The sequence below is a fragment of the Littorina saxatilis genome, linkage group LG1 (genome assembly GCF_037325665.1).
Source record: "Littorina saxatilis isolate snail1 linkage group LG1, US_GU_Lsax_2.0, whole genome shotgun sequence".
Lineage (NCBI taxonomy): Eukaryota > Metazoa > Mollusca > Gastropoda > Littorinimorpha > Littorinidae > Littorina > Littorina saxatilis.
The window spans coordinates 92,972,955-92,988,610 of NC_090245.1; the positions used below are offsets into that span (position 1 = coordinate 92,972,955).

The 15,656-nt window shown below is 42.0% G+C and overlaps 1 protein-coding gene across 2 annotated transcripts; it reads right to left on the reverse strand.

The window, feature by feature from the left end:
• Positions 1–375: 375 nt before the first annotated feature.
• On the reverse strand, positions 376–11,511 carry LOC138945794 (ankyrin repeat and SOCS box protein 8-like). 2 transcript variants are annotated; one of them, XM_070317313.1, is made up of 2 exons: positions 11,069–11,511; positions 376–5,136 (listed from the first exon to the last, which is right to left on the reverse strand). In XM_070317313.1, exon 2 carries the CDS (start codon positions 5,131–5,133, stop codon positions 4,252–4,254), a length of 882 nt encoding a protein of 293 aa, XP_070173414.1. In that variant the 5' UTR covers positions 5,134–5,136; positions 11,069–11,511; the 3' UTR covers positions 376–4,251. The 2 variants fall into 2 exon arrangements, with proteins under 2 accessions (XP_070173414.1, XP_070173407.1); XM_070317306.1 differs by lacking the exon at positions 11,069–11,511 and adding an exon at positions 10,420–10,559.
• Positions 11,512–15,656: the final 4,145 nt, after the last annotated feature.

A 15,656-nucleotide genomic window follows, 5' to 3' on the forward strand; every position in this document is an offset into this window, starting at 1 on the left:
TAGAGAAATACCCGGCGAAGCCGGGGTGAATCGCGAGACAGGGACAGACAGCGTGGCAGTTCACCACAATCACCTTTGAAGGCTAAGTCCTCTCAAACTGGGATTGAGAATTTTAGAGCTTATTTCTAAGCCCTATATTAACTGTTATATTATGGCTTCTTAAAGGCCAGAACATACAGACAGACAAAATCCGCCAGACCCCATCACAAACAGAACTCTACAATCCACAGGTGTTGCCTCCACACACACACACACACACACACACACACACACAGAAGCCGTATATATCTATCTATATATATAAATATATAGAGATAGATGACAGTGGATTTTTCGATAAATAGGTTCGACCTTTGCACTTTTACAGTGAGGACAACTTACGGGTACATGCAAGGAAAGCCCACAACTTCTAAGGCGAACAACTCTGCAGAGTCTGCTGTGAAGGGCGACGGTAGTCTCCCTGTCACACTCGACCCCCTTTGAATGAACTTTGTCCCCAAAGTTCCGAACCATGGACCCGCCAAGCTTAGGTCCCTCCCAGGTTGGTGGAATGGGAACAGCACGAAAATGATTCAGTGGCCTGAACATTTCATGTCGAGTCCCATCCCTGTGGACGACGCCAAATGTAACCGAGTGCCGAAACACCACAATCACCTTTGAAGGCGAAGTCCACTCAAACGGGATTGAGAATTTTAGAGCATATTTCTAAGCCCTATAATAACTGTTATGGCTTCTCAAAGGAAGGCCCGAACATACAGACACACCAAAGCCGCCAGACCACATCACAAACAGAACTCTACAATCCACAGGTGTTGCCCCCCCCACACACACACACACACACAGAGAAGCCGTGTATATGTATATCTATAAATATATAGAGATAGATGACAGTGTATTTTTCGCGTGGCTATAAATTGATTCGACCTTTGCACTTTTACAGTGAGGACAACTTACGGGTGCAAGGAAAGCGTTCTGGACAGTGCAGTGACATTCTAAAAATAGTAACGTAGTAACGGGAATATGGATTGACGCCACACGAAGGAAGGGAGATAAACGCAAAACACTGGAGAAGATAAGGAAGAGTTACTGGGAATGGATCTGGGAAGATGAACAGAAAAACCAAAATCGGTTCAGCGCTGCGCGCTGAGAACACGTGTTGAAAATTCTCACCGACCAGGTTGTGTCCGGGGTCTACCTGAATATGCCCACCAAATTTGAAGCAGATCCACCAAGAACTTTGGCTTGGCATAGCGAACACACACACACAGACAGACAGACAGACACAAGTCGTATATATATATAGATATCAGCCACGCCTGCACTTATGGCAGAATGACCGAAGTTTTTTACCCGTGCCACTGTGGTGACACGGGGGTGGGACATAGCTACCGTCTCTGGGTCTGCACATATAGCTGACCCGTGTCCGTCCCGGCCCGGAGTCGAACCTGCGACCTTTAAGGACCACAAGTTCAGTGCTCTACCAACCAAGCTAACTGGCCCCTCTCAAAAGTTGTACAGCCGAACCCCCCTATTATGAGAGGAAACCCGTTTAATGCAGGGACACGAAATTTGCTGATACCAAGGGTGTCCTTTCATCATATAGGTACAACTGTAGGGAAAAACTCTTCAATGCAAAGTCACTGTGCAAGTGTATCTAAGACAATTATTCTAAATTTATTATAGCAGTTAATTACACTGGTGAATATTATATATTTGATTTTGAAACTTTTGACTTTCACATTTCAGCTTGATACAACCACCAATATACAGGGTGGGCCATAAAAAGTGTCCACATTTAATTTGTTAATATTTTTCCTGTAAAGTGATATTTTCTTTTCTGTTTCAGATAGAATTTGAGACAAGCATCTTAGAATTCTTTTAAAGCCTGAATGGATCGCATTCCAGTACAGGAAAGGACCAAAATCGTTGAACTTTACTTTGCTACCAATTCTGTGGTTCTCGCCCAGCGCGCTTTTTGGAGAGAGTTCCCTGGCACACACTGTCCATGTGCGAGAACTGTGAAGCGCCTCGTGAATAAATTCAGGGTTATGTCCTTTATTGTTATCTGCGAGACTACCAGTGTTCCTGAATTTATCCACGAGGCGCTTCACAGTTCTCGCACATGGACAGTGTGTGCCAGGGAACTCTCTCCGAAAAGCGCGCTGGGCGAGAACCACAGAATTGGTAGCAAAGTAAAGTTCAACGATTTTGGTCCTTTCCTGTACTGGAATGCGATCCATTCAGGCTTTAAAAGAATTCTAAGATGCTTGTCTCAAATTCTATCTGAAACAGAAAAGAAAATATCACTTTACAGGAAAAATATTAACAAATTAAATGTGGACACTTTTTATGGCCCACCCTGTAAACAGCACATAACCCATTCTTTTGCAATCTTGAGGAACTAAAGGCAAGACACTGACAAATTAAATGTAGTTACCACTGACAAAACCGAAACCTTTCCCTTTCTGCATGCAATGTGTGGGTAAGCTTATTATGCACATACTGTAACGGCTGTCAAGTGTTTGTGTGTGTGTGTGTGTGACTGTAAGTGTGCAACAACCATTGTTTAAAAAGACACCAAGTCAATCTACTATTATACTTTCCCAGTGCATATTATTTATGCAGACTGCGAAATGAATTAATATGTATATGTTTTCATTATGACAGAAGATGCTGTGCTTTTATTTAATTACACTGCAAAAACAATCTGGATTAAAGGTATGCTAATAAATGCACCATTATAACCAAATGCCTTTTTGTTTTTTAAATGCCGAGTCAAAACAATTTAACACATCCGCTGAGTATAGCACCAAAGTACTGACCTTGTTCAGACGTACATAACTTATATCATGCTCAGAAACTAGTTAAATTACAGGGAGAAGTATAATAATCAGCAAATGTGCAAACTGCTATTTTTTTCAAGCCACTACATTGCACTTCTAAGTCTTATTTTCAATGCATATAGAGCAACAATAAAACTAAAAGCAATTGCACTTCTAAGTCTTATTTTCAATGCGTATAGAGCAACAATAAAACTAAACGCAAATAAAACAGAAACACCTGGAAAACAAAGAGATGATTCATATACAAACATAAAGTGTTCATAACACAGACAGGCACGCACACACACATTCACACTGAAGATACATCAAAAAGAAAGCAAACAATTTTTAAAAAAAATGACATAGCTAGCAACCACCAAAACTTATTGATAAACATAAAAGATAAATGTAGAAATGGTTATAATTAAAAATATGTTTATGAGATTAAAGTGCCTTCGTCATTTACATAAACCAAGATGCTGTTGAGATAGCACAATACATAATGCAAAAACATCAAATAAAGAGAACCCCTGACAAGATGAATGCTTCATATTAATATCACATGCATGTATTGTAAATACTAATAGACTAGCGTCTCTTTGATGCTTCTCAAGACTTAGGACTAAGTAATCAGATCTATAAGCAAGAATAGCTTTTAAATATGAGGAAGTGGTTAAAAACACAAAAGCATCACACCTACACGTATAACATTATGCTGTTGGTATAACTTGGACATCTGTTAAAAGCATTATGCGAAGTCAGTAACAACATAAACAGCAAAAAGACATTAAACTACAGCAACTTTCAGTGTATATAATTACAAGCATTACACATGTTATACTCACAATTGTGAACCACTTGGTAATTAGCAATTATGCAACAAGCAAAGAATCCATCACACTGTTCAAAACTTCAGTCAATTTACCTACAATACATTATGATCTTATATTCTCTCTCCAATCTGAGTATCAGAATCAGCATTTTCAAAAAGAAAAAAAATCTGCTGGCTGCATTAAGTTATTCCCCCTCAATAGCGGATTACACATGGAGGTTGTAAACATTAACTCAACACATTCAAACTTAAAAAGATAACCTGCAGCCTATAACTTGTTTCAGTTTTACAGTTCATAGTCCCTTCATGCACTTCAGTCTTCCAGTTACAACATCAATTTTGATATATGACTTATGAGTGGTTGATGCTGCACTTAAATGCTTGCTTTAAAGTTCAGAAGTTTCTTTGCGTGATAATTGCATGATAACAGTCAAAACAGCAGGTTAAAGTCGCCAATCACCAAATACTTTCAAGCAAAGTAATAACTGTTTCATATTTCTCACAGTTTCAAAGTGTTCAACCTCCACGTTCAGTCATCATAGTCCAACCAATGCTTTAGTATCACCCTTCTCCCTTCAGGTGTTTAAGGTAATATATTCAGTCTTCGAGCTCCAGCAACAAGTATTGTATAACGGAAGCTGGGAGGGGAAGTAACTGTATCTTATTCTGCACATCCTGCCCCTTCATGCTAGCACGTATAGAAGTTCTGCAGAGATGCCTCAGGCTGGGAGTGAGGCCAACATGCCTCTGCATCAACAGACCAACGTTGCTGTCCTCCGCCAGACCCTCTGCCTGCTGCTTCCAATCTTCCGGAGTGACACGACAACCGGCGGCGAGCAGAAGCTTGACATTTTCAACGTCACCGATAGAAGCCAGAGTTCCTAGAGGAGTGCCCTTGACGAAGATGGCATTGTTGTGAATGCACCCGCCCAGTATCAACGCTCTCACAGACAATCTGTCTCTGTGGAATGCCGCATAATGCAGTGCTGAGCACCTCAAGCGATCGATGTAGTTGACGCAGGCACCTGCCTGAACCAATTCCCTCACCGCTGCCTCATGACTGTGCATAGCTGCATGCATCAGTGGCGAAATGTTGTTGCGGTCCAGTGCATTCACATCTGCATCGCAGCTGATCAAGTACTTCACCACGTCAGCGCCGTTCCCCATGCAAGCCCAGTGAAGGGCGTTACGTCTCACACCAGGGTCCTGATAATTCACCGACGCACCTGCTTCTACCAAGTACTGAACCATCTGCAGGTTTCCAAAGTACGCTGCAGTGCTGAGGATGGTGGCAGCATCGCAGCACTTAGGGGAATGCAGGACAGCGTTGTGGCCAATGCCGCTGTTGACCATTCGTTTGACGGAGGAGAGGTTGCCAGTGGCGATCGCCTCGTACAGCATGATCTCCATGTCTTGTAGTGATGACGCCATGACGATAGGCCTCCCTTCCCAGTACCCCTGGGTGCACAGCAGGTACATATACTGCAAGGAACACACAGAGATTTGGGGTTAGGCACGGATAATGGTGTTGTGTATCAGACAAACATACAAAGACATAATTATAGTGCATGGAGAGAGAATGAGGTAAGGAGAGAGAGAGAGAGAGAGAGAGAGAGAGAGAGAGAGAGACAGAGAGAGACAGAGAGAGACAGAGAGGAAGAGAGAGAGTGAGTGAGACAGAGAGGGAGAGAGAGATACAAACAGCCATAGAACTTTAGAAGACATTCAGTACTGTACAGCGACTCTTAGTTTATAGCGACAATTCTACACAGCAACTCAAGCACCCTAACTAGTAAATCAGAGGAAGCAGACACAATTAAAAAAGAAAGAAAGAAACACACAGAAACTGTAAAAATCCATACAAGTTATAGAAATAAAAATAACAGAGAGAAGGAAATAACATAATATTTCATCCAAGCTACTTAAAATTCTCCAAAGGAGCCCTAAACATCAATGGCCCTTATAGCTGTCAAAAGGCTTGTTTCATTGGCATTTGTGACCCTCCACCACAGAATAACTCACGTCACCTCGCGCGGTTCTGCGCTAGGCATAGTGTAAGTCCGGGGAGTGTCTGGTAACAGTGTGAGGGTCACCATAGTCACAGGCTTATAACTCAAAAAGTGTTCACTCTTTTCTATAACGGTTTTTACCACTGGATAGAGCATAAAAAACACTTTAAGAAATTTAATGTAAAAATATGAAAATCATGAAATGGTGACATGTGACTCATTCCGTGGCGGAGGGTCACATTTTGGTCTGATAAGCTGTAGTCATAACTGTCCTAAATGTTACTGTCACTGCCTTATGATTGTCACAGACGCACAATCACTCTCAGAGCACTGTGTATTTACTGTGTATACAGTGGAACCCCCCTCCCCTCCCCCCCCCCCCCCTCTATAAGACCCTCCAATTTAAGACTTACCCCTTTTTAAGACTCCGCTTTCTAAGATGATTAGTTCATAGACTCTGTAAATTTACCTCCATTTTAAGACCTGTTTTTTTCAGATTTCTGAAGGTCTTAAAAGGGGGGGTTCCACTGTACTAATCTTGAATGCTCAGCTACAGTACAGCCATTCTCTAAATACAGGCTGATATAGTTGTCATGACCGTACAAAGATTTAAATGACTAACTCTACACTCAGTCTTTCCACAAACAGGCTGATGAATTTCAGTTTTAACTGATCGAGAAATGAAACAATTTACGCAACATAGCAACACCAACAATCTACATCAAAATGTTCACAAAAAATGATACATTTACAAAAATAGCATAGTTTACATCTAATTAGTAAACCAGACAACACTGCAGACAAAATTTGATTGCTGTAAATCATAGCTGTCACATTATATGTGACATTTCACTTAAAACTGAAAATTTCCTGATGCGACAATTTGTTGTGATGATTAGGCCAAACAAAACTATATATGTTGGTTAAGGGTAACGTGACCACAAAAGATAGGGTCGGTAGGTCGGCTTTTTATTTTTATTTTTTATTTTTTTACATTTAGTCGATTTCAGCGGAGGTTACTTCCCTTAGTCTTGGTATGATTCGCAAAATGTGCCAACAGTTTTTGCTTTTTTGAGAAATGAAACAAAAGTTTTAGGGTCGGCGGGAAAAAAATAGGGTCGGTCAACCCTAAACTAACTTATATTTTTATTTGACCTTACCAACCACTAACATTATCAATATGTACAAGATCACTGACGCATGGGATGATGGCTGGGAGAATAACTCTGGTAGCCAGTTGGTAGTGGAGGAAAACCTGATTTCTACAATAAAAGGAAAAGTATCTACAAACTTACTGGTTTTAGACGTCAGGAACACTGAAAGCCTCTGAATACAATGTACCTCTAATCCGGTCACCCTAAAATATAATAACTTATGAAGGTGCCTTAATTATTCTCGATCAGGCTTCTCAAACCTAGAATAAAACTGCTTGCTGTTACATCCGTGCTGACTACACTGACGTACATGTACATGAATTAGAAATAATAAAATAAAAAAGCACTCCTTCACATGACGTCAGAACAAAAAAACAGATATTCGGATTGATAATCATCTGCTTGCACCTAAAATATGCTCATTTAGCACTGTATAAAAATATATATGCAATCAAGCATTTTTAAGTGTGCACACACCTCACACCTGGCGCACAAAAACAGTGGATCGTCGCCATTAAATCATCAGGATTCCTCTTTATGAGTGGATCAGCTGTCATGCATGAGCCCAGCCCCCCTAAAAGCCTTGCATCATAACATTTCTTAAAACAATAATACAGCACACTTGAGATCAATACCATCATGACGTCTGTGTCTTCGATGTCAAACAGTGGTAGCTGGTTAATTCATCTTCTGCATTCAGTCATATCTTTAAGGAATCTGAGTGTATATATAATGTGCACACTTATGAATGAATTGATCTGCCAGTCCCACAAGCTGGTACATATATCATTAGTTGTGGGACTGATAATTAGACTAATTACAGGTTGTAATGACCTATTTATTTTCCTTTACTCAGTGCCTAGCTTCCATCAATTTATGCATTCTGCTGTCACTTAATTGATCAGTCGAAAACAAACATAAAAAATAACGAACACTGTTTTTATTAGTACATGTACGACTTCAACAACCAATTTCACAAACCGATTTATCTCCTTAACGTTCTTTTTTCCTGTCCTTCTTCTGCCTTTTTTCTTCTGCTTTATTTTGTGTTGGTCCTTTCATCACATATAGTACCAAAACTTGGTATCACACAAATGTATACAGTGGAAATCAATGTTTGTATGGTGGATTTAAGGTGTTTTTGAATTCAGCTGCATCATTAAGTTCTGCTACATTTACCTGGATGTTAAAAGCTTGGTATTAAATGACAACACTAAACCAAACTGATCTTGAGTATCCACATTACCTTCAAACTATTGATTCTATGAAGAAACAGCTGTTGTGTTAAACATGCCACATGGTTATAGCCGACACACAACTGACAACTGCTACATTCAGAACAATCACAATATGGCAAGCTTCAAATGACCATCTTATACCCCCATTCCACACAACCGTTCTAGGTCCCGTTCCCGTACCGACCAAGGAACGGTGCGGGCACGGGAGGGAACCGCATTGGAACGTAAATGATCGTTAACGGAACTGCTTTGAACGGTAGGGTCGTTAGGGACAGTTGAGTTTGGGCTGCATGTTCAAACTTTTAGCCGTTCCCCTCCCAATCAGAATGAACGGTAATGGAACCTTAACCCATCAGTATCGGAACGCTTGGATCGTTAAAGGAACTTAAAACAACGGTAACGCAACGGTAGCACTCTCACACACTGAGTTGTAATACCCACATTCCACACATCCGTTCTGGGTTTCGTTCCCAGCCGTCCCCAGCCACTATGGTCAGACGCTGCTCAAAGATGCCAAAAACGTCTGTTTGCACAGCGTTCCATTGCTGTGGCAGCCGTCCTTGGTCGGTACGGGAACGGGACCTAGAACGGTTGTGTGGAATGGGGGTATTACTTACTTACTGCCAGTTATGCCGGTTGGCATGTTGGGCAGCATGCAAGGAAGGACCTTCACTCTCAAATGACCCTAGTTTTCTAATTTTATTTAGCATGTGTATGTGCATGTGTGTGTGCATGTGTTTCTCTGCCACTGTCTTTTGAACATCAGTGTGCCTGTGAATACCCGTAAAGGTAGAATGGGTGCATGTTTGATATATATATATATGCGATTTCAAAAATAAAGTTTAAAGGAAGGCTCAACTGTGCAAGTTCCAAGACATATAATGTCACACGCATTTGCCCCGTCTCATGGTTTTTTACTACTACGTACACTGCACACTACTGAAAAATACTTCCCAGCGATTTAATATATATGAAAATATATTGCCCCGAAAACTTTTGAACTGGGGGAAGCTTCTGCTATATTGTATGCTATCTGAATCTGACGGGTGACTCAGGTATCCACGTGTCAGAGGCTTTTAAATGCGGCATTGCAACATAAACCTTTGTGTCTTTACTACCAGAGCTATTATTTTCATGCTCTGTTGCTTTCTGAGAATGCATAATGCAAAGAGCTTCTGTGTACCCCCCCCCCCCCCCCCTGAAAAAGAGGAACTACTTTAAACATGAATTAACATACAACTTTTTACCTTCAACTTATGCCCAGTTTCTGGATATCATCTGACATGATAGAAAGGGGGTCATGATTTGAATGAGACACTATAGTTTGTATAGGTATGATCTAGTGTCTAAAACCACTTGAGAATGCATACAGATTAAGACAATTAGTACAGTGGTACCTGTAAAATAAGAGGTCTTTCCAGTGACTGGACATCTCCCAGTTATAAAGGAATTATAAGTCACTGCTGTCCCTCATTTGTTTAATAATTTGACCAACATATATACTTTCTTTCTTTCTTTGTTTGTTTGCTTAACGCCCAGCCGACCACGAAGGGCCATATCAGGGCGGTGCTGCTTTGACATATAACGTGCGCCACACACAAGACAGAAGTCGCAGCACAGGCTTCATGTCTCACCCAGTCACATTATTCTGACACCGGACCAACCAGTCCTAGCACTAACCCCATAATGCCAGACGCCAGGCGGAGCAGCCACTAGATTGCCAATTTTAAAGTCTTAGGTATGACCCGGCCGGGGTTCGAACCCACGACCTCCCGATCACGAGGCGGAAACATATATATACTACCTATCACAAAAAGAAACACATATATATAATATAGCTGCAACATATATTCTTTTGGTGAGCACAAAGATTCGAATGCCTTTTATGACAGGTACCACTCTGTAAAATGAACTGCATCTTCAATGATGCAATATCCCGTTCAATAACTGATTAGGAAACACATCCCCAGTAGCATATTAACTTAGAACTTAAAGAAGATAATCAGCTATACTAGTAGGGCCCTCAAAATGTTTACCTAAGATACTCTATTTGAGCTCTAGAATTTTTGTTAATCAAGTCTCTCCAAACAAAGAACAATTATAAGTTCATGGACCTGCAGCCAACACACACACACACGCACGTAACATAACAGTGCCATCCAGTTTTGGCTTCGATTCAAACTTGTGTCTGTATTCTGGCAAGATCCGCGCCTCACGTGCAGCCTTTGCTTTGGTTCATGCATGAGCCAGGCTCAAACTCAAAGAACAACCTGTCAGTGTCAACCAGAAACAGCTTTGTCATTACCAAATCAGTTAAAACTTCCAAGACACTGCTGAAGCAACTGTTCTAACAGTGTGACATACCTTAATGGTTCAACCCTGGCTGGTGGTCGAAACAAAGACACCCATGTGGCTTCGAACCCCGCGATTTGCTGCACGACTCAAATCTCGAGGCGATTCATGACTGCGGCTTTTGTGGCAGCTGTTTTGTTTTGTGTCTCAGTGACTCCGAGAGTAGCTTCCCCTGGATTGTATGTGAAGGTATACGTGCTTCACTGAGCAGGTGACACGCGTGTCTCCTTTTTGCAGGGCCGGATCTGGGGGGGGGGGGGGGGGGGGGGGGTCCTGGGGTTCCGGAACCCCCCCCCCTGGCCATCCAATGTACCTCTCAGAGAAAAATAAATGTGGACTTTGGAGCCCTGCCCGAGTTCAGTTGGAACCCCCCCTCAAACGAACTTGGTCCGGCCCTGTATTGCAAAGTGCTGTAAACCAAATTTCACAAATTTCATACGCATACGACAACATCCGCGTCTAACTGATGTTTTTTTCTCCACCGGGGAACCCCCGGTTTTCCTATCCACCCAACTGGTGTCTAGATTGAATATACTCACTCAGTATTAATTATAATTTCTATTCCAGGGTTAGACATCATACCTCAGAAGACACACACACACACACACACACACACTGATTTACTGGACACTGTATTTTAGACAGTCGTCACTGTACTTACCACCAGCCGGCCGACAGCAACAAAATCCTGCTCTCGACTGCTATCTGTCGATCCGAATGGCTTAACTGTTGTTGTTGTCAGTCGGGTGTTGTCAAGTTGTTGTTGTTGTTGTTGTTGGTACGGTTGTTGTTGTTTTTACCCCACAGCCTCCGCTGTTTCTTAAAAGAGGTCAGTTTAGGTGGTCTGGGCTAGCTTTCTCAGTCCGTCAGTCGTCACAACTGAGTTGTTCAGTGTTGTTGTTGTTAATTGTTGTTCAGTGTTGTTGCTGCTGTTGCTGTTGTTGGTGCTGTTTAACCCCACAACCTCCGCTAAGAGAGGTCAGTTTAGGTGGTCTTGGCTAGCTTTCTCATTCGTTATTAGAGTTTTAGTGACACACAGATTTAGTGTTTTGACTGAAATAAAAACACAACTATGTTCTCTGCGCTTTCAGTCCTGCTGCAGACGTCTCAAGATTCAGTCGTTGCGAACAAACACGTAGCCTATGCACTGAACTGCAACCGACTGGCTTGAAATGAAGTCACAACAAACTGACGTTGCATGGGCACAGGGTAAAACATGTTAAAAACAAAATGCAGCACTAATACTGCTGCACAAGCATCAAAAAGGAGAGCAACAAAGAGTGTCGTGCTGTTTTAAGGACTGTGCCCAGCGAACAAGGAAGAACAGGGTCAGCGGGCCTGCGAACATGAGGGGCAGCACTGATTGTTTCACTCTTGTTTGAACTTCTTTCCTGGTTCAACCTGTCACTTTAGCTAACCATCAAGCTCTCTCTGTCTGTCTGCGTGTGTGTGTGTGTGTGTCTGTATGTGTGTCTGTATGTGTATGGTGCTCCGGTGCGCTTTTCGTATCGTACTTCTCTGCCCCCCCCCCCCCCCCCCGCCCATTCTCTATCTCACTCTCTCTTTATTACGCCCCCTGTGTGTGTGTGTGTGTGTGTGTGTGTGTGTGTGTGTGTGTGTGTGTGTGTATGTGTGTGTGTATGTGCACGGTGCTAGTTGTGCGCCTTCCCTACTTCTGTGCGTACGTCAGTGTGTCTGGCTTTTTATAGTTGTGGTGTAAGAAGGGGCATCCTTGCGAAGTGTTTCCTTCATGGATTTCCAGTGCGCTTAACTCTTTTCGTTGACAATGTTTTATTAAATCAAACATGATACAATAATACAACGATAAACAATAGGGACACTGACGAACTGAAGCGAACGCTTATATTACGCGCCCTACGTAGTAGGAAAATAACACAAATATGACGTCGGACAAGCATTACTTATAAATTGTGGAACTATCTAGATGAAAAGCATAGTTTAAAGCAAATCAGAAAGAATAAGATAAAGCTAGCAGGAGGAGGGGGGAGGGGGGAGGTGAGAGGAAAGAACGGTAGGTACATATAAAAGATGAAGGTGGTTAGCGCATACAAAAAAAGAATATACTGACATACTACATTACAAGCCCTAATCCTGTGGCAAAAAAGCAGTAGCTCGCTAAATATATATTTGAAAAATGCATATAAAATAAGGGTTGTTGGCATGAATATGGGTACTGAGTCAAATCAACAAAAACGACCAGATTCATGGATAAACGTTTGGACACTTTCAAAAATAAGCTTGTTGGTGCAAAGAGAAAGGTTTTCGCTACCATTTAACAATATTTCAACATGTCTGTGATTTACAGGAAGTGCGTTTATTGTCGACAGGCGAGCATCTACGTACAAAGGACAATGTGTCAAAAATAATGGTCAGCTGTTTCGTTCAGGTAGCCGCAAGCGCACTGTGGGTTTCCCTGTAAGTGGCGTTTACACAGGTCAGCGGAATTCAAATTACTCATGTTTAGGCGCATTCTGCAGTGGTGAATCTCTTCCAGTCTTTTACCACAGTAATAATAGGAAGGTACGTTATAATCAGGAGTAGATAAAATAGCGTTTGAAATCGCTGATTGAGTTAGTTGTTTTGATGTTGTCTGGCAAGGTGTTCCACAGGACAGTAGTAGATGGTATAAAAGATCGACGGTATAATTCAGTTTTGCACATGGAGACTCTTCTTTCTAATGGTCTTCTATGATGATAGGGGTTAACATCAGAAGTTAAAGGTGGCAAAAGATGTGATAAGTATTGAGGGCATTTGCCATATACCATCTTGTAATATAAAATCAGTTTGTGTCTGCTCCGTCTTTCTTTTAGGTTACAAAATCCGCTTTCTTTATACAGTTTTTTTGTGGCTGGTGCCGCGCACACCACCGATTATAGTCCGAATGGCTTCCAAATGTAATTGTTCCAGTGCAGTTGACCAGTACTCGGTGCAGTTGTCCCATACTAGGATGTCTGCGTAGTCAAAATGTGGAAGAACGAAAGATTTATACATAGTTTCCAGATTTTTACGATTTAATCTATATTTAGAATATCTTAAACAATTAATTAATAAGGTGACCTTTTTTACGATGCTTCTCACTTGGAAGTCCCACTTACAATCATTCTGCAAGATTACGCCAAGATGTTTATGTTGGTTCACGTTTTCCAAAACTTTTTATTAAAAATGATTGGTTCGGTTTGTATATTATCACGTTTTATGTCTAACAGTTCCGTTTTTGCTTCGTTAAATTTAACCTTCCACTGTTTTGCCCAGGTATTAATTTTATTTAGGTCTGCGTTCAAAATCTGCGCTCGTCTATTTGGATCTTCTAAGGACATGGACATGCTCGTGTCATCAGCAAACAACTTTATAACAGATTCAGTGTCATTCACAATGTCGTTAATATATATCAGGAATAACAAAGGGCCTAGAACAGAACCTATGTTGTGGAACACCTGCCGGGATACATTTTAATGCAGACTTAGCACCCTTATAAACAACCGCCTGGTGGCGATTTGTTAAATAATCGTGAAACCATTTCAACAATTGTCCTCTAATTCCTACTAGTTCCAGTTTATATCTTCTTCTTCTTCTTGGCGTTCGCAGAGGTTACACGATCAGTCCAGCACTGGTGATAAATGTTGTCGTTTTCTCCAACTCCTGTCTGCAAGGGAGTTGGTGACGGCCACACTTCTTTTCGTTCCTCATCTAGTAAGGGACATCGCTGTAAGATGTGTTCCGCTGTTTGGTCTTCTTGACAGCAGGCACAGGTTGGTGATGGCGCCAGCTTGAACTTTCGGTTCATGCCGTGAGCATTGAGCCTGTTCAGTGTGGCCAGTACGCAGCCTGATGAAGTTGACTTGCTGCTCTCTGGACATTGTGTGGTAGTCATCTCTGTTTGTCCTTGGCCTCATCCATGCCTTGATGATTGTCTTCTGCTCACTAAAGCTGACACTGTTTTCAGGTTGGTCTTCCACGGCTCCTTCTTTCGCCAGCTGATCTGCCCTTTCCAGTTTATATAATAACCCTTTGTGCCAGACTTTTTCAAATGCCTTTGACACATCACAAAAAACAGATTGAGTGGTAATTCCCATATCGTGATTTAAACAGAACTCTTCATAAGTAGAAGCCAGTTGACAAATGGTAGAGTCACCAGGAATAAATCCTGACTGTGCCGGTGTTAATATATCATTTCGCTGTAAAAAGGTGTAAACATGGCTGCGGACACAGCGCTCCATTACCTTCCCAACACAACTTAATAATGAAATTGGTCGATAATTGTTACAACAATCTGCTGGGCCGGCTTTGTAAATAGGAGTGACATGAGCCGTCTTCCACAAACTAGGATATAAATCTTCAGTCGGAACGCCTTTTTCCCGGTTTGACTGGTAAATCTTGCCTTCAAATTTAATCGGAGGAATTTCATCAACACCAAGTCCTTTCTTGTCCATGAATGACTTTACCAACTGCCACCACTTTTTAGTACCAAAGGAACCTTGGTCGGAAATGCGTTCGTGCTGGCACTCTGTCTCGCTTAGCTGCTGTAACACGATTACGCGTCTGACGATTACTCAGCCAATCTTCTAAAGAGTTACTCGTTTTTGCTCTCAGGTGAGTTTGATCTCTCTCGTCGATTAACTTTAAGATTTCTGGGGTAATTCAGAGTGCGTCTTTAGGGCGTACAATAACTTCTTTGACAGGCAGGATAGTTTGCGACAAGCTATGAAGCCCTGGGGAAAACTTTGGTCGCAACAGTACCACTCTCGGCACACTGTGCGTATAGAACACCGTCACAGCAACCATAAAGAACGACAACTGGAACAGACTTTCAACTTCACAAGTTTTTCGTTACCTCCCTTGCTCTACCTTGTCCTTCGAATCGGGTCACAGACACCTGTCAGACATGCGAACGCTCATACAGAGAAAGACAGGCAAACGGACATACAGATACACCCACAGGCATAGAGAGACAGCTGATATGACAGACTCAGACACACACACACACACACACACACACACACACACACACTGACACACACACAGACACACACTGACACACAAACACACACACACACACACGGCGCACACACTGACTGACACACAGGCATCCCACAACGTGTCATACACGCGCGTGCGCAATTCGACATTTAAAAGCTTGGTTGGCAGATGGCGCTGCATGGAACTCCGAACATATTCACCTCGTCACTTTGAACATGCCTCATTTGACAGGTGGCTTTACTTTCCATTCA

Bases quoted from the DNA above. Each gene is read 5' to 3' on its own strand.
- LOC138945794 (XM_070317313.1), bottom strand. From the start codon at position 5,133: ATGTACCTGCTGTGCACCCAGGGGTACTGGGAAGGGAGGCCTATCGTC.